This window comes from Oreochromis niloticus, linkage group LG14 (assembly GCF_001858045.2).
Source record: "Oreochromis niloticus isolate F11D_XX linkage group LG14, O_niloticus_UMD_NMBU, whole genome shotgun sequence".
Taxonomy (NCBI): Eukaryota; Metazoa; Chordata; class Actinopteri; order Cichliformes; family Cichlidae; genus Oreochromis; species Oreochromis niloticus.
The window spans coordinates 22,641,107-22,659,983 of NC_031979.2; the positions used below are offsets into that span (position 1 = coordinate 22,641,107).

The 18,877-nt window shown below is 39.1% G+C and overlaps 2 protein-coding genes across 4 annotated transcripts in view; both read left to right on the forward strand.

Annotated features, from left to right (window-relative positions):
- The first annotated feature begins 4,114 nt into the window (after positions 1–4,114).
- LOC100704896 (late histone H2A.2.2) lies at positions 4,115–4,965 on the forward strand. The gene is made up of 2 exons (XM_019355513.2): positions 4,115–4,248; positions 4,459–4,965. Exon 2 carries the CDS (start codon positions 4,489–4,491, stop codon positions 4,903–4,905), a length of 417 nt encoding a protein of 138 aa, XP_019211058.1. The 5' UTR covers positions 4,115–4,248; positions 4,459–4,488; the 3' UTR covers positions 4,906–4,965.
- A 1,078-nt stretch (positions 4,966–6,043) lies between these two features.
- The window catches only part of ppp1r37 (protein phosphatase 1, regulatory subunit 37), a 45,111-nt gene continuing 32,277 nt past the window's right edge, over positions 6,044–18,877 (forward strand). The window contains exons 1-2 of one of the 3 annotated variants that reach the window (XM_019355512.2): positions 6,044–6,736; positions 7,236–7,883. In XM_019355512.2, the coding sequence (XP_019211057.1) occupies positions 7,265–7,883 (619 nt within the window). In that variant the 5' untranslated portion in view covers positions 6,044–6,736; positions 7,236–7,264. Of the gene's footprint in view, positions 7,884–18,877 lie in introns of all 3 variants that reach the window. The other 2 variants (XM_005455751.4, XM_003450831.5) reach the window with 2 other exon arrangements.

The following is an 18,877-nucleotide window of genomic DNA, read 5'->3' on the forward strand; positions in this document are numbered from 1 at the left end:
CTAATGTCGCTGTCATGTGGGACTATATAAATGAGAGAAAAGTAGTTAATGATGAATAGGCTATTATCTGCTGAAAGAGGTGAGCAGTCACAATGAAAAATTTCCAACATTTGGTCGTTTTCTGTGGGTTATTGCCCTTTCAAAACCGGCAGTAATTCAGACATCACACCACTCATTCGTGGGTATATAATCATATGAGCGTGTCTGCACGTACAAAAGAAGTCACTGACCCTTTGAGTTTGTTGTAAAAGATTGATTGCTGTACAAAGATGAGGCACAGGCTCCACTGACATCTCCATAAAGCTGAGGAAAAAGTAGAAGTCGGGGTAACAGCACAATCCTAAAAGCCACATCTACAGATTTATTGCAGCTCCAGGAAAAGAGAAACAGGCTTCTGTGTGTCAGCTAAAAAGAGTGAGGCTGTCTTAACTATTTACCTATCCACCTGCCCGGTGCAAAGGGAGAGGCTAAGACATAACGGTAAAGTCAGTTTTATGAAAAATGGCATACAAGGGAGTGATAAGCTGTGTTATTTAAATTACTGGCAGTTAGCAAACACAAAAGGAATCTTGTTAGGAGCTTTGGTGTCTGGTTTTGCCGTCAATCTCTGAGTTTAATGGTATGTTTGGATCATTTCTCGGCTTCCTCTGCTCTTTCTTTCATCTCTCCTCTTCTCTCGGCAGCAGACTGCAAACTTCAGTGTTAGTAGCTACTGTTGCTAATAAATACAGAGGGCCTGTAGCCTTCATCCAGACAAAGATCCTCAGGAGAACCTCACAAAAACAAATGGGTACTCTCAATGATGACAACTCGCATGATAAAAAGCTAAAGTTTACAGTCTTATACACTGCTTAGGTCTCGACTGAACGCAAATGAATTGTGGTAAGAAACAGCTCAATGTGTGTGCTGTCAACATACTTCACTTGAAAGTCGGGCTGCAGAGGTACGTATTGTGAACTGCTCTGTGACGGCCTGTGAGTCGCGTTCTGTCCTCCTGGTGTCAGGAGGATGTTGAGAGGTTAAACAGAATTGCATCCAATCTGTCCAAGGACGACCTGCTGGGAAGGTCCCTGCTTAATTTGTCTTCCCACTGCTCTGTTGATTGGCCCTTTGCCATACTTTAAAGTCAATTCTAACAGTCAAAATGTCTCTCCCTCTTTCACCCCTCACTCCTTCTACACTGAGTAGAAGGCAAACAGTACAAAGGATGAAGCGTGTTGCCTTCAAATTTGGCAGTGAAAATGCTGACAATGACAAAGCCGCCCATTATTTGATCAAAGGAAATTTCTCATGTATTTAAATACTTTTAATTAACATGACAAAGTTTTCGTTCTCCATTTTGCTAAATGTCTGCAGCAGGCAAATGAAAAAGCCTATTTGGTGAGGTAAACATTTCTTTTAACAACTGATCTCTAGTTCTTTATCAGATAAGAAAAAACAATAAACTAGTATCACAGTCACATTAACAAAGTGTGTATGGATTTTCTTGAGCTTTTGGCCATATCACAGATGAAGAACTCTTCAATTCTGATGGAATAGATTATGTATATATGTTTTTCAGTTTGCACTTTATTTTTCTCTGACGTAAAACTGAGCTCAAATTTTTACAAATGAAACTTTGCAGTCATAAAAAAAGAAACATAAAAAGTGATCTCCTTAAATGCATTTTAATAGCTATAAAGAATTGATATGCTTAAAAAAAACACCTATAATGTAATGTAAGAAGCTACTACAATACTGTGGAATTGTTGGAAAATCTTGTAAAAGCAATGAATCATATGTTTCTTCCAACTACAAAAAGAGATGTCACCATAAATACTGATATAAAACATTGCCCTTTAAAGCTGAGTGACCAGCAATGAGTTGACTTCTTCAAACCTTGGTTTCTGAGAACGCTGTAATGAAATCCTTGTATTTTAGGTACGAGATGAGTCATCACTCCTTCACAAGCAGTTAATAAGTACATCAGGCACTCTGGGAATCAGACACACCAAGCACCTAATCATAAAGTGGAGGCTCATGACACCAATAAGTGTGAATTTATAAGTGTTCCCTCACTGACAAAGCCTCACAATGTTCTACCAGAGGCTCCAAGTTAAACGAAGTCTGTGCTGCCATCTGCTGTTGATTTCTTGGAGCTCTTGCGTCCTATTGATGACACATGCAGAATAACATTTTTCTCAAATCAGTTAGTTTATTAATTACAGCTGAAAAGACATTTTTTAAAACTGTCCAAGAAAATCAACCGCAAAACTTAATTTTCACACCACATTCTAAAAAAACGGATTCTCCTGCAGCACCAAACAATTAGAATCAAACATTTCCTGTTCAAACACACAGCCAATGAATTTAACAGCATATTGAACAACATAAAACAGCGTTCAGGACATTTAACCCCAGAAATTCAAAGCAAACAAAACCAGTCCTGCCACCCTCATGTCATAATTTCTGGCAATTCTACAAAAACACAGGGGTTACAAAATTAATATGACCTGCGTTTACTGGTCACTTTATAAGGTACACCTGTTTAACTGCTCATTAACACAAATATCTAGTGAACTAGTCACCTGTCAGCAACTCAACCTGATGAAGTTCAAACTGAGCATCATAATAGGGACAGAGATGATTTAAGTCACTTTGAATTTGATATTTTTGCTGATGCCAGATGGGTATGAGTACTTCAGAAACTCACATTCTACTGGGATTTTCCCATACAGCCATCTTTAGGGTTTACAGAGAATGGTCCAAAAAAGAGAAAATATCCAGTGAACAGAAGTTCTCTGGGAAAATGCCTTGCTGATGTCAGAGGTCAGATGAGAATGGCCAGAATGCTCAAATAATTACTCGCTACAACCAAGGTATGGAGAAGACGGTCTCTGAATACACTGCACGTTGAACCTTGAGGACCACACCGGATGCCATGCCTATCAGTTTAGAACAGGAAACTGAGGTTATAGTTTACATAGGCTCACCAAGATTGGAGATCAGGAGGTTGGAAAAACATTGCCTGGTCTGAATCTTTTCTGCTTCAAAATTTGTATGGCACGGTCAGAATATGGCATAAAAAAACGTGAAAGCATAGATTCATCCTAACCTGTATTAATGGTTCAGAGTGGTGCATGTAGGTTAATGATGTTGGGGCTACTTTCTTGTTACACATTGGGCTCCTTAGTACCAGATCCATGGTTTTGTGATGAAGGTGTGTCTTTTAATGGTTTTCTCCGGAGATATAGTACACCATGTCGCATCATCTTAAAATAGTTTCGTGAACATGACAATGAGTTTACTGTACTCAAATAACCACAGTCACCAGATCCCAGTCCAGTTTAGCACCTTTGGGATGTGAAGGAACAGAAGATTTACAGCTAAATGTTCTTGAGCAACTGTGCGATGCACTTTTAGGATTGTTTCCAGCACACTGATGAACAATGCCATGAAGAATAAGGCATATCTAAAGGAAAAAGGGAGTCTAACCCAGTATTAGCCAACGGTACCTAACAAAGTGACCAGTAGGTGTGTATTTGTATCATCACATCATTAGCAAACTTTCTGTACAACTATTTGTAAACTCTAACTGTTTTTAACTTCTGGAACATGTGACTTCCATTATGCATCAAGCACAAGCACAGCACTGTGCAAAATGTGAATGAGGGCTCTAAAATAAATAAATAAATAAAATCAGCAAGAGTGAGTGAGAGCTGTTCATGAGCATTTTGTTCAGGGAATAGTTTTGTGCATTAGTAAGTCTGAAATTCAGAATGAATTATAATATAGCGATCACACAAGTTTCACAAATATGTAAATACTTCAAGCTCATGGTTTGTTTGCTGGAACTGCATAATGTTTTGGTTTGTTTTGTTTTTTTAAACCAGCACACCAGCACTGCCTGTTTTATAGAACTTTTGCTTGGAGGTATGCTCATTCACTGCAACTGAAGCTTAACTTATTTATGTATTTATTTTTGCAAGGCCCCCTTTCCCCGCTCACTCAATCACTCACTCGCTCATTTACTCACCACTACTACCAATTTAAATGTTATATATCAACATGTTCTGCAAACTTCACCACCAGTCTTACACCCTAACTGTTGAATTAGCAGTATTTTTATGTTGCCATCATTTGACCCTAACAATCAGCTCACACAGGTGTAAAAGACTACCAGGTGTCATTAATCAACAGTCCCTTCCCTGCTCTTATAAAAGGAGCATCCTGTATACTCAGTGGATAGCTGCCATTTCACAAGTACTGGTGAGTGTTTAGCTGTGAATTAAATGTTGGTGTTTGGGCTCCTGCTCCCTTAAGTGGCATAATCCTATTTGTTAAATTGTGCATTTGAAGATTATGTTAACTCTAGTGTCTACACATGTTGCTACCTTTGTTTCAAACCGCACCTCTCGTAGCACTGCTGAATATTAATTTGACTTAAGACTCACTGAATTTTCTTCTTGGTCATTCTAGTTACTGGTCGTCTTCAAACTTGGGTTCAAGATGTCTGGCCGGGGAAAGAAGGCTGCACCCAAACCAAAATCGGCAGTTTCCCGGTCTTCCAGAGCTGGAATTACTTTCCCAGTGGGCCGCATTCACAGGCTGCTCAGGAAAGGCAACTATGCCAAGCGGATTGGAGTCGGCGCCTCTGTGTACATGTCGTCTGTCCTGGAGTATCTCTGTGCTGAAATCCTGGAGCTGGCGGGAAACGCCAGCCGTGACAACAAGAAGTCACGCATTGCTCCCCGGCACATCTTACTGGCGGTGAAAAATGATGACGAGCTCAACAAGCTGCTGGCAGGGGTCACAATCTCAGATGGTGGTGTGATCCCAAATATCCAGGCAAGCCTCTTGCCCAAGAAGACCAAAACATCAAAGGATGACAACTCTGCTAAAGATGTCCAGTCACAAGAGTTTTAATTATCAATGGTACCACTTTTATAAAGTGTTTTAATGATAATAAAGTGAACTTCTAAATTATCCTTGTCTGTAAACTTTTTGAGCTAGCCAACTGGAAGTACTCCTCTGGGGGAGTTTACCTTGACATCCAGGGAACCAGATGTCTTGATGGCAGCTGGATGGAGCAGTGCAAATTTCTCTGAATGCTAAGGAAACGTGCTTCATTTCCTACTTCCTGTAGCCAAGAAAGGTTCATCCTGAACAAAAAGGGCCCTTACTCATACTCTGCCGTGAGCCTGTACAGGGTATTGATTCAGTTCCTCCACAGGCTCTCTGGATGTCTTACAAAATTTTCATCCACATTCGTGGATTATTATTTTTTTAAAAGCTTAACACTACTCCGGTTTTGAAAAATATTTAGACAACAGTGACAGTTTTACCCACATATTTTCATAGTGGGCTGGGGCATGTCAAAAGGGACAACTACCTAGTTTACAAATAGTTGAATGATGGAATAAATCATCTAAATTAGAAACCTGGTGTTTAAAATTAGCCTGGATGACTACACATGAAGTGAATGGGAATGGATTTCATAATTGCGGTTTTCTAAGAATTGGGGTTCAAGCCTCATTCCACCCAACAAGTTCATTATAGTTAAACTAGAAATAACCAGAATGTTAACAGACTAAGTAATTGGTCCATCTGTTGAAAGGTGGTATTCCTAAATGACTTTGTCTGATACAGTTTGGTGTGTTTGCGCTGTACATCTTTTTGGGCTAAATTCATGCCCCAGAAACTAAACTAAAACGACAAAACCTGACTGCCAGTCGACATCCTTGTTGACTGCAGATCGTATTTCAGGCTGGCTGACAAAACAAAGTACTCCGTTCCCTTGAATAAATTCTCGGTATCCTTGAGTTTTTCCTGTCTACTAATTTCAAGGAATCCTTGCATTTGTATAGTTTCAGATGGAAGGAAAAAAATATTTATATGCACTATTAAAAAATAAATCAAACATTCCATTTGGATGGGTTTTTAAGCAAAACGCTCGTTAACAAGACGTTTGGATTTTCCATTCCAACTTTAAAATATTGCCGTTTTGCAGCGCTCTATGGACACAGACGTTTATACACGTGTATGTCTGCTCTTGTAACGTTGCGTCTGTTGAACGTACCCCTGTGGGTAACGACGTGCTGACGTAAGACGTGTGAACAACAAACAGTTGTTGGACTTCAACAAGCTAGCGAAGGATAACGCTAGAGGAGAACAGGTTGAGCCTGCCTTTTCACGGAGAGAGAAACGGTTACGAAATCCGGGCGGTCGGGATATTTTATACATTAACTCCTAATAACTAACAGCGTTGGTACCGGCACGTGTAACCCGGCACAGTTCCCTCGTGCTAATGTTAGCAACACAAACATGCTCATTGCTGCTCGGAGTGTGACGCCTGTTTTTTTCCTGGCTGCCGCTGGTCGAGGGCTGTGATGCGAGCCGAGTTGCTGCACGGCAGAGGGTGAGACAGAGCTACAGTCGGATTATATTCGTCTTGACACGGAAAATGGACTTTCTCGGGGAGAAACTGACGGGGTCACGCAAAGAAGCGGGCATGCGACCGCATACGGGCCTGGATGTCATTGTTGGTCAACAACTTTAGCCCGCTAGCGAACGTTAGCTTGCTTTAATTCATGCAGATGAATTGGGTTTGTTGTCGGGCAGTAATCTCACTTTGCTAGCGTAATGGAGGCACCCTGAGTGACTTGTTTGTTTCAATTGATTGTCTTGCTCTTCTTAAATACTACTGGCAATGTGTTGAAGACCGGGGAGCCTTTCGTCGCATAATAGGACACGGTTGGTAAGAATTATTGAATGGTGAATACCTGCCCGAGTCATAGTTGAGCGAAGTTCTCTACGATTATGAATTATTACTGTAACCGTATCTATTTCACGCAGGTATAGCATATTTCTATTATTAATAGTTGTGTGAAATTGCACTTTATTTGGCCGATTTTTAAGTTTGCACTGCAGCCACCTTTGAATTGGGGTTTATCGACATCTATAATTCAGTCACCCCCTGATGTAACAAACCAGCACTTGTATAGAAGTTGATAAATAAAACGTCAAGATAGGTATTTATCTGCGTGTATTGTTATGAGCCAGGGCAAAGACAGCCTTATCCATGTCATTTGGTTCCTAGTCACTGTTTAACCCGAGATCCCAGCTGTTCGACATAGTTAAAGACTTGAGTTTTACTGGAAATGAAAGCATGAATATCGAAGAGCAGTGTCTAGATTTGTGCAATGTCAAGATGAAAAACAATGTCGACGATGATCACAACACTACTAACAATACAGAAGGAGTCACCCCTCGGATCTCCGAATTGATGACTGACAGCAACACAGAAAAACAAAGCATTGTTCCCACGGAGGCCTCTGAAACTTACCTGATGCCTCAGCTCACTGACAACCTTCAGGCAGCAGAGGAGAACAACCAGCAGGCACAAAACACAGTGGAAATTGATGAGGTCAATGGAAATGGAAAGAATAGTGCCCAGGACCCACCAGCGGTCGTGAACCCGACTGATTTTATCTTTTCTAATAGTGAGCAGCACGAGGAGAAAATGAAGGAAGATAAGGACAATAATCCTGCAAAGCTTGTTCTTGAAGAAGGGGATGATGGTGGGGACATGGACATAGGTGTGGATCTGAGTCTCGATGAGAGTGGGGTGCTGGAGGCTGAATCTGTAAATGTTAGATCACTGTCAGACAGTAATTTAGACTCAGTGTCCACTCCTCAGGATGTCCCAGCTGGCAGCACGACAGAAAGCCAGGCTGATGCAAGCCAGACATGCAGCATAGAAGCTTCTGCCACAGATCAAGCTGGATTGTATCCCTCAGTGCAAGAGGGGGACACTAAACACAAAAGTGGCAAAAGGGTGACATTTCCCTCTGATGAGGATATCATCTCTGGAGCAGTGGAGCCAAAGGACCCCTGGAGACATGGTAATTGTTGTTTATTTTTTTTCTACATGTTTGAATGTGTGAATGAGTTATTTCTGCTTGTCTGTTGTGCTTGTGTGAACATGTCAGCACACTGTAGTTTGCTGGAATTTATTCTTAGAAGGCTTTTTAACAGAATTTGTCCCTCAGCTCCAGCTCCATATATATATAAATATGAAGCAGTTGACTCTGTCCACATGTCCTGTCATGCTGCTAAATTTCCCACATATTCTTCAACATTATCGAGTAGATGTTGACACTGATGTATATAAGGCGTGCCAGAGCACCGGTCTTAGAGAGGAATGTTCTTTTGTTTCTTTCTTCAAAGCCTGTCATCTCTTGCAGGGTCACACTGCTGTCTGTTTAGTGCTTAGGCAACACCTGCACTCCCGCCCCATTTTCAAACTAAAAATCAGTTTTTTAATTACTTATATAACTAAACAGCTTTATCTGGCTTTACCCCAACAGCCAGCGTACCATAGACCGTATATAGACCAGGGCATGTGCTGTATGCACTATTGTGACGGAGTCCCACCACACCTTGAGGTGTGCCATTTTTAACACAGCAGGTTCCTGTTTACCCAGGGAAAACATGTTTAGGGAAGCTGATGAAGGGCATGACGCCACCTATTGCACCACCTCTAAATATTTTAGTGTTGAAAGTTGCAAAGAAAATAAGTTTTCACTTTTTATTGTCCATATGTTATATGGATATTTAATGTAATACAAAATACATTTAATGTTATGCTAATTTATTTTAACTAAAGTACTAGTTTCAATTTGCTGTTAACTGCTCCGGTATTACGAGGTCTAATTTGCATTCTAGTTCTTTTTATACATATTTGTACAGTTTTTTTTCTCTTTTCATTTAAAAAAAAAAATTCTATCATGAACTAACCATGACTCACACACTCTTTCATCTGCTGTGGACAAAGGATGCCGTTTAATAAACAGACCTACAAGCTGGTGTTTGCTCCCAGCACTGTGACGGCATTTGGCATAGTTACACAGGTGACTGCCTCCTGAGAAGATGACAAATTGTGTTAAGCTTACTACCAGCCTTACGCTCTCAGTTTTTCAGTTTTTTTGTGACATATTCACATATACTTAAATGCTAAGCTGGTGACTATCCTATGTATTTTTCCCTGCAAAAATGTAGGCCAGTTGGCGATCCAAGGGGGGGACAAAAGCACAAAAACAGGAAGCTTAATGAGCACAAACATGACTGTCTCATGTTCAGCTGCATTTTAATTGTTTTCTTAACACCCTGGTTGCAATTTATCAGGAAGCCACCCAGAAAGTCAGTTTTCTATCATGACATTCACGCCCATGTTACCATTGATTATATCAGCACATTATATCTTGCACCCATTTTCATGACAAGTTTAACTTAGATGTGTTGATATTTTTCTTAAGATAATTTCTTTCTTTTTCCTCCTTTAACTGGTCATGAATATCTTTAGCTGGTCTCCATCGGGACAAAGTTTCACCCAGTTAGTCAAGTTTTTTGTACCTTTATGAAACATACAATGCACAGTAAAGTATCTAGATCACTGTAGTGTGGGGTTGACTTTTTATCAAAGACAGTTATCATGTACTTTAGTTAGGTTCCAAAGGTCCAGCTGCTTTTGATTTAGAGATGGCCAGGCACTCGAGGTTAGTGAAGTCCTATATGAAGTGATTGGACTGAAGAGTTGGAGCAGTGGACTCTTAAACAAAATGTGATAAGCAGTGATATTGATAAGTATGTTGTATATAATTGCAGTCGAAAAAGACAAAAAAATTCTTTAAGATTGTCACATGTGGATTTTATTATTTTCTTTTTTCATACATGCCATATAAAACAGCATGTATCAACTTGCACTTTTGGGAAGTTTCAATGTTAGTGTCATGTTTTATGACATTTGAAAGACATTTGAGTCGTGCTGAGAAAGCAGTCAGCAAAATAATAATTAAAAATGAAAATGAATCCATTCTCATTGACTTTCGTACACACATTTTTGCACTTTTAGTTTTTGTGAAGTTTCTGTACAGAAATAGTTTGTTTTTGTTAATTTTGTCCTGTTGTTTTAGCCATAGGGGGTATTATTTCATGCCAGCACATAAATTTGTCAATGTTATGATAGTTTAGTTACTATAAAGAGCAGTTTAAATTTATGAAAATGCTCCCTTAGACACGTTCTGCTGTCCCAGTGTGACATGAACTGTGGATGCATTATCCTGCTCAAGACCCACAGGGCACACTTTGAGGATTGTGGTTCTAAGTCAACTCACAAGACAGCAAGCTTTTAGATCTGCCCATTTTCTTTGGTTGGTGTGAGAGACACTACTGCATAGTGATGTTGATGCAGGTAGTGATAGTGAACACCCGGTGATTTTAAAGAGTTACAGTGACCAGCACAGAATAGTGCTGGAGTAACTTTTACATTGGTTAGTGCACCCCAGAAATATATTTATCAAATTATTGCCTTTTGGCAATAATTTGTGTAACTGATGGCCTTATGTATTTTAGTTTTATGAAGAGGGTGGTGTAACACACTCTGATTTCATGGAGGAGATTTCTGTTCATTCTTCCAAAACTAATGAAAATGGACCATGTAATAACCTCCTAGCTACTCCCCACATGCAAAGGCTGAGATTATGTGTAAGAGGCAGCAGCAGGAGTGACTCGTGGGTTTACTGATGATTGGTCTACATACTTGTGGTGTTCCCACACTACAAGTAACCTGACAACCCCCCTAATTTTATTTACACAACAGTGTATACATATGGAGCTCTTACTGTGTGACAGCAGGAAATAACCAGAGTTAGGAAAGCAAATTCTAAAGGAAAAAATTTGCAGAATGTAAGAACATAAAGTGCACGAAGGACATAAAAACAAAAAGATAGACTTTGAAATGCACCGTTGTTACAGAAAAGGCAGGTAGTGAAATGTGGCCCAGCCAAACTAAATGATCTCCTTTTACTCATTGGACTGAAGCTGGCAGCGAATACAAGAAAATTACCAGAATGTCACCCTCTTAAAATATTTTCACACTATTTTTCTTCATTATTGCCAAAAAGCCTGCCAGTATTCAGTTTAATGAATATTTTTTTAAACTTTACTCTTGCTTCTCATATCTTCCCAAGGTATCTTATCTGAATGTCAACAAAGGCTCCTCAGGCACCGTTAGTAGCGTGCACAGTGTCACAATAGAGCCACTGTCCGTCCGGACCCTTCTACAGATCTAGTGTCAGGTTCACAGGGTTCCTGTCTTATTTCATCTGTCATAAAGATAAAAGTGAAATGAGCTCACACAGCCTGGAGCTTCATCTGTAAACAGTGAGAGTTACGGCTGTAAAAGCAGAGGGAAAGACATTTGATGTTGGTGTTGAGTATTACAAAAGGAACTGATATCTGGTTTACTACTGCCAGAAAGTAAACTTGTGAAAGGGTCGAGCATCATGCAGTCAATGTGAAATGTGTTCTTGGGGTTTTCAGGGGCTGATGTCATATTTCACCTTCTTGTGGCACTTCAGCTTTTAGAATTAACCCAAAAGTATTGACATTCACTATTTAGAACTAATGTTGTGATCTAGTGCTAAAATAGGGCTGTGCATGACTCATATTTTCAATGAAGGCTTCCATGTCTTCTTTATTTTTTTGTGCAATGATTCTCTCATTTTGCCACCTCTTTCCATTATGGCGACACACCTCCATCCTTCCCTCAAAGCCCAAAGTCACTTCCCGCCAGGCTGTGAATGGTCTATTTCAAGCCAAGACAGGAGAGTAAAACTAAATGAGCTTCTTGGAAACACTTTGACTTCAAGGAGTTTGCTGAGGGACAACAAAGCCGTGATGTTTTAAAAGTGAAATATAGTCATTATGAGTTTTACTGTAAACATGTCTACTCAGGAACTTGATTTTGTTGACAGTGTCTGAAACAAAATAAAGGTAGTTGTAAAATATATAATTATCATTTGGTTTGGAGTTGAGTAATATTCCTAGAACAGTTTTTTTTCCCCTTTTTGTCTTGCTCAGTTAAAACCTGTGGGATGTTTGTACTCTCCATTAAGGCCTGAGCAAATACTACATCATATCCTGAGATTTCTGAACTTCCCAGCATGATGCCTTGCTTCCCCACCTTCCTCCATGTCTTCCCGTCTATTTCTTCTCTTTTTTTGACTAGCTAGATTAGCTTAAGTGCAGGCAGCCTTTTCAGCAATGCATTGTAAACATAAAGTACTAGGTCACATTGGTCACATTGGAAGCTTATTCTAAGATGGAGCAATCACTGTGACTTGTGATATTACCAAACAAATTCTAACTCCTACTATTACAGCACAACTGTAGAGGTACAGTTCTAGACTGGCTACCACAAAGGAAATTTGTAACAGCCTTATTATAGTTCAGCAGTGAAAATAAGTTAAAGCTCGTTAATTGCAATACAGTCAATAAACAATGCAGTTAATGAACAATTGATTATCCTGGAAGCAGTTAAACTCTTCGGCCTACGTGTTGTTCTGTGTCAGACCCAAGGCCCACTTGGCACCAAATTATTAGAGGCTCTGTGACCCATGAAATGTTATTTGTTGTGGCTCTAGACCAAGTTACAAACTGATAAGCAGAGCTTTCAGTGTAGAGCATGAACAAAAGCTCTGGAGACCTAGGAGTTAGTTCAGTTTACATGAGCAGCAGAGCTGAATTTTTAACAACTGATTTTTTTTTTCTGATCAAAACGTAACACTTTGTAATAATTGGACTGTGTGATAGCAGTGTTTTCATATCTTGTGATGTGCCAAACTTGTTTAGTTAGGTGTGCAGAGGTACTTTTTCATTCTGTTGGAAACAAATAGCTGTGAAAATTTAGGTGTTAAATAAGTCGAGTTGACATCATTAAATCTGGTTTAGTGGGTGTTATTAACATCGAGTTTCTCAAAATCTTAAGATACATAGTGAATTCAGAACAATTATTTGAAGAAAGAATAAATACGTTCATATATCAGCAAAACGAACACCTTCATAAATCTATGTAACAATCACATTGGTTCAAAATTAATGCTTTTTTCTGCAGTGTTTTTTTTTCCAGCTCACGTTACACAATCTTTATGTGTAATGTGATAAGACAACACCTGATAAAGTCAGCCCTTTAGGCTGTCTTTAGTTTGTACATTCATCTATTATGCATTCTCTGTGTCTATGCTATGCAAGTGTGCTTGTCTGTGTTTGTTTTGTGCCAATCTGCACTGTATCTTAAAGAAAAAAAAAACAGATGATGCTTATAAATGTTAGAAATGGCATACTGGTTCGAGTGGTGTTGTTTTCTGATCCTCACCAATCGTCTATGTAAGACTTTCCGTCCTCATCAAACAGGAATTCCTTGCCCTTCCCTCCGTAATGCTGTTTCTTTTAACACACGAGGAGGCTGGAATGAAAGTATTGCTTACTCTGTCTGTACACAAATGGACAAAATGCTGCCTCATAGAAAACTGGATCATACAACTGTCATTCCCTCATAACTGTCCATCTGGTTCAGCAGCTTTCTCTCTGGCAGGCTCAATCCTTTGTCATCTGGGTGTCAGTTTAGAATGGCTTCACTGGTTGTTGTTGTTGTTGTTTTGTTTTTTGTCTGGTGTCATACTGAAAAGATCAAGAGAAGGGCTGCTGTTGATGGGCATGTATTGCTAAAGGCATGGAATCTGCATGTAGTGAAAGGTCAAAAATGAATTGCAAATTTTTTTGACTAGTATTTATTAAAAGAAGATAACAAACATAAAATGATCATTGTGCTGCATTCTAATCCCTTTGTTTTGCCTTTCAGCACATGCTACTCTCTCCCAAAAAAAGTCTGGCAGATTTAGTTAAATTTAGGATTTATTTATTTATTTTTTTCCATTTGGAACTCAGTGTTGAGCAATATAATTCTATAAGATTTTTTATATTCTGCTATATTCTAGCAGCAGTTGCAGAGTTGCAGAGTTTGTTCAAGTAATCCTAAAACACTCAAGGTCTTTGTAGTGCAGTGATGTGAAATGTGAGCACAGGTATTGTGTGGGTTCTTTGTGTGTTTTTTTTTTTTTTTTTTTTTTTTTTCCCCTGTTTTTTTTTGTTGTTGTTGTTTTTGTTCTAAGGAATCCATTGCAGGTTTTCCACAGAAAAGTTTTTGCCCCCGGAAGTTACAACCTGGGACAGAGCAGAACTCTAAGTGACAACGTCACATAGAGAGCTGGTAAAGAAACGGTTATATAATGTGATAATTTCCAGAATACGTGAACATGTATATCAGGCCTCTAGAGATTCAAGTATGTGGTGCAATCAAAAAGTAAGAACACGTACTTACTTAAAAAAACAGTGCACAACACTCCTGCAGTTTTTAGGTCACTCCCTAAAGTGCCTGTTCTGACCACACCTGCTGATGCATGCAATGCATGGTGAGTCTCCTTGACTATGTCAAATCAGCAGCTTATGAAATAAACATTTTTTTGGGCAAGAAGAAGACGTTGTAGTGTATCCGATTGTGATGATTATGACTAACAGCAGAGTATTTTTCTTTAGTACAACAGTTGGGCAGTGTTCTTGGTGTTTGGGTTTTCTTCTGTAATGCTTCCATGTTGCAGGCTGGACAGGGCAGAGTCACGTTAAACACTTACTGTTTTTTTTTTTTTTTTTAAATGGGAATAGTACATGAACACAGACTAATGGAAGTATTAACAGAAAAGCAAACCAACAACAACAACAAAGGAATAATAATAATAAGGATAATCGACACAGACAGGATTACACAGATTAGAGCTTCTGATTGGTTTTGGTTAGTCTTAGATTACTTCCTCAGGCCTTGTTGCAGTGGCCACTTTCAAATATGTCCACTTTCATTGCACCTTATGAGTATGATGGCACATCACTTGTGGGTTAAGACGATGAATGCTTGTATTGCATACTTATCTCGGTTTCACAGTGAGTACACCAGAGATTATAACTCACTCACTTTTTCTATCTGATCTTGTACTGGACCTTTAGGTTGTCTAAAAAGGGGTTGGGTGGCATTTTAAACCTTTGGGCTTGTCTGTTTTTTAAATGTAAGACGCCGGCTCAGGTGTGAGCGTCAGACTTATATCTCTTTTGCGCATGCATAATCACCCTCTCGTCATGCAGACTTGTGCAAGCAAACTGGAGGAGTGCCTCAGGCTGTGCCTTTTTGCCACACCTCTGACGTACCAGGCAGCCAGTTGTCATGTGTGAATGACGCTACTGCCACTGTCTACAACACAGCACTGTGAAATTGTAACGAATGGACCTGGAGAATAGGGGAGCAGGAGGGTGGGGGGTGCTATTTTGAACACTGGCACTTGGATGTTAAGTAGGAACTGGCAGTACTTCTGTGTTCCATCTCTTAACATTTGCACCTATCCATTTTTATGTGGTGCAGAAATATGCAAACAGCAACATAACTGACTAACTATAAAGAACTCTCAGGCTTCAGTTGATTTGGTCAATCAGAAAACAAATCATCCAAAGACTAGTGAAGGTGTTGGGCTTACACCTGAAATAATATGGATTCAATTCTCTTCACCGCTTGTTGGACATCTGGCTTCCATGTGTTCCACTCTCTGTATCCAATCTTCTTTACTGGCACAGCTTTATTTTTAGCTGCTAGCTGGGAATAATTTCCTCTAAAGCATGTAACCTGTCAACACTGGTTTCCTGGTTTTTACCTTTCGCATTTAGCTTAATAAATACTGGCTAATTGATCAACTCTAGATCTTTTCCAAAGATTTTTTTATTTAGCCTTCCCCCAAGAGAGCTAGTTCTAGGTTGTTGTAGGGTAGCAATGTCCACAATATAACAACAAGTCAGCTAAAAGGCAGGATAACTTTTTTCTTTTCTTTTTTTGATTAGTCTTGTCTTATTTTATTTGTTACAGCGTTCTCTGCAGAACCTGGATATGCATACAGGTGGTAGGTTTATCTTCAGTAGCTTGTCTTATACAGTTTTTGCCTTTTTCCATGTCAAATCTTTGTTTATGCTGCTGTTATGCTGAAGTTGCTGTGTCAGTCTTTGCAAGCAAAGCCAGTATGTGTAAACAAGTTAGTGTGTTGAATTTCACCTGTCTATGTGGGTCAAAGGAGTTTCAGTGGAATCCTCTCTGTGTGCCAAATCTGCTGTGTCTCTGTCTCTGCAAACAGTGTCGTTTCTTCTTCTGCACACACGCAAACACTTGTCTTTTCCTGTTTCCTCTTTGCTGCTGGAGTTAGGAGAGAAAGCACAGTGTCTGTAGCCAATTTGCTTGTTCTTTGTCTTACATCTGATTGATGGGAATGCTGAGAATTAATGGACTTTGATGTGTATGATATTGGGTTGGACATAAATATCTTCTAAAAAATTTGCAGGCCTACTCAACAGTTATAGATTATGTACAGGCTGCATTGGCTCTAAACGAACATTTTGTTAAAGAATGTGCAGTAAAGTCAATAATTGGATTACTTTGTATGATTGTTGCATTATGTTAGTCAGGACTTTCATACGACAGCTGCTTCTAACTAGGTGAGAAAGCCTTTTAATCGCATTAAAAGATGATAATTACATGTGTGTGTAGGCCCTTGAGGCCTGGCTTCAACATCAAGTGATTTTACACAGCTTCACGTGAAATTAGTAAGGTCTGTCCAAAAGCTTGAACAATGGGACGGTCATTAATTACCCAGCTCGTTTTACAACACTAAATGTACTGTCTGTAGGGCTTGTACAGTGGTTGTCCAGGTGTGAATACATGGGAAAGAAATTATCAGAGCACAGTGGCTGAGTCCCCTATAAATTCTTAACTTCACACTCATCACAGTCGTGTGCAGCAGACGAGATGCATACAGATGTAAGAGTGAAACAGACTTTCTTGTAATTGCAAGATGGGCAGTAAGAAACATGAGCAATTTATCCGAGATTTTTTGATCAGACAGAAAATAAACTGCAAAAAAAATGAGAGCTCTTAAACTTGGCTGATTTCTCCCTCGACCTGGGTAGCTGTAATTGATAATAACTCTTATTGTATTGGATGTTTCTTATATAAGTGAACTATTCCTTTATCTGGTGTAACAAATAGCTTCTTACCTTGCCTTAGAAACACAGTTGCTCTGTGTGGAAACAAATTAAAAATTCTTTAACAAATTAAAAATGCTTTACATCTTATATAATAGCATGCCATGTTCATGATCGTTATTCAGGTTGTTCATTTGTCCCAGTAAGAGTAGCTCAAACTAAGTCTGATACTAAAGCCCACGCTCACATTGTGGGCTCTCTGTGGGTCGATCCGTTCTGACCTTTTGTGGGTGGTGGTAGAGGCTTTGACTGCAGCAATGTTATGTTGTGCAGCTACAAATGAGAATAGATCTCCTGTATTTTTAGATGCTGCATTTATTAATAATGATGTAATTTCTGTTAAGTTTTCATACTTAAATTGCAGGAGGCTGACAAGTAACAGAAACTGGATGTGCACTAGATGTGACTTGGTGAAGAAAAATGTGTCTGATTTGAGTTATACAAGTTGAGGAGACTGGCGGAAAACAGTTAGAAGCAGCAGGATACCTTTATTTTTTGTTTCACATGTTGCACAGTGTGGTCGGTAACAAACCACCAAACTGCGCTTGTGCAAACAGCTCTTTTGGGGTCATGCTCTTTTATACAGAGTCTGTTATGTGTAACTGTTCTCCAGGCCCTCATTTCAGTTTAAATATAGTAAAACCATTCATATGTAGGCCTGCCTAAAGATTAACCTGGGTTGTCTTTGATTCCTGAGTTTTAAGTTTCCAGAAGAAGGGAGGTCATTTTCCTGTAGGCCTACATACAACTGGACTTCCTTTTGCAACCAGTTCAGTCATGCCTTGCTGGCCATTAGACAAAAATTCAAGCTTAAGGCACTGTTGCATTGGCTTAACTTTTCAGACACTGAAGGTATGTCCATCTTGTACACAGATGTCTCAAAAACAGTAGTCAGTAGGTTCTTTGTTTTTCAGAAAAAAGTTGCTTAAGGGACACAAAAATGCACTAAGTTAGCAACAATAACATGAGCTGAAATGACATGATTAGTATAGTGAGTGATATTAACAGTTATTACACATTTCCACATTAAAAATAAAGAAGAAAAGCAGACATAGTGGAAACCTAAAATTAAAAGCTGAATACCTACCCACACAATGGCAAAGTAGTTTAATGCTTTGCTACTTTGAAACTTGGGTAAATATACAAAAGAATAATTTATAGTTTAGATTGAAGGCCAGCAGAGTAAAAGGAAGATTATGTAAACATTTTGTCAAGACATTCATATTTTTCCACTTCATAACTCTCATGGATATCAGTTAAAGTAAGTTTTTTATAAGTTTTGCAAGTTTTGGAGTTGTGCAAATCTAGATTGTAAAGAAATGTTTTCAGACTTAGAAATTAGAAAATGTTTGTCTTCATGCTAAAAACCTTTATAAGCAATCACAAAAAGAGTACTAGTGGTGGTGGTATCAATAAAATTATCTTTATTTCTGGAAGACTTTCATGGTGTTGCATATGTAGTTTAAAAAAAAATACAAAAGAAAAGATATTGTCAAGACTTGTGAAAATGGCTTGTGAGTCTCTCTCATCAGTAGAAAGGTGGCTAAACTTTGTGCGTAGAATGTACTAGCATCTTGACTGGTAACCTGTACCAAGGAAACCCTTCCTATCGCATGCTGGTTGAGGTTTCAGTTGCCTGAAGCTAGAATTGAAAGTTGCTAGATTTTTGTAATTGAGTTTAAAAATAATGGATGTTTTTATAGTTGCATTAAATTGCAGAATACTGTGGGCAAAATAATTCCTTGTGCCTCAAGTGTGTTATTTGAAGTACTGGCTCTGAAAATTGTCTGTCTGCTCTTCCTTTGTTCTTTGTAGCTCCAAGACAGTTGAGGTGTGGAAGTGAAGTAGCAGGTTTTTGTTATTGAATAGTCCTCAGATTCGGTGCCTGAGTGAAGAAGGCTTTGAATTAATCTAAGTGGTGAACTCTCCC

What these genes read in the sequence shown, in the direction of transcription:
- LOC100704896 (XM_019355513.2), top strand. Translation starts at nt 4,489, where the DNA reads ATGTCTGGCCGGGGAAAGAAGGCTGCACCCAAACCAAAATCGGCAGTT.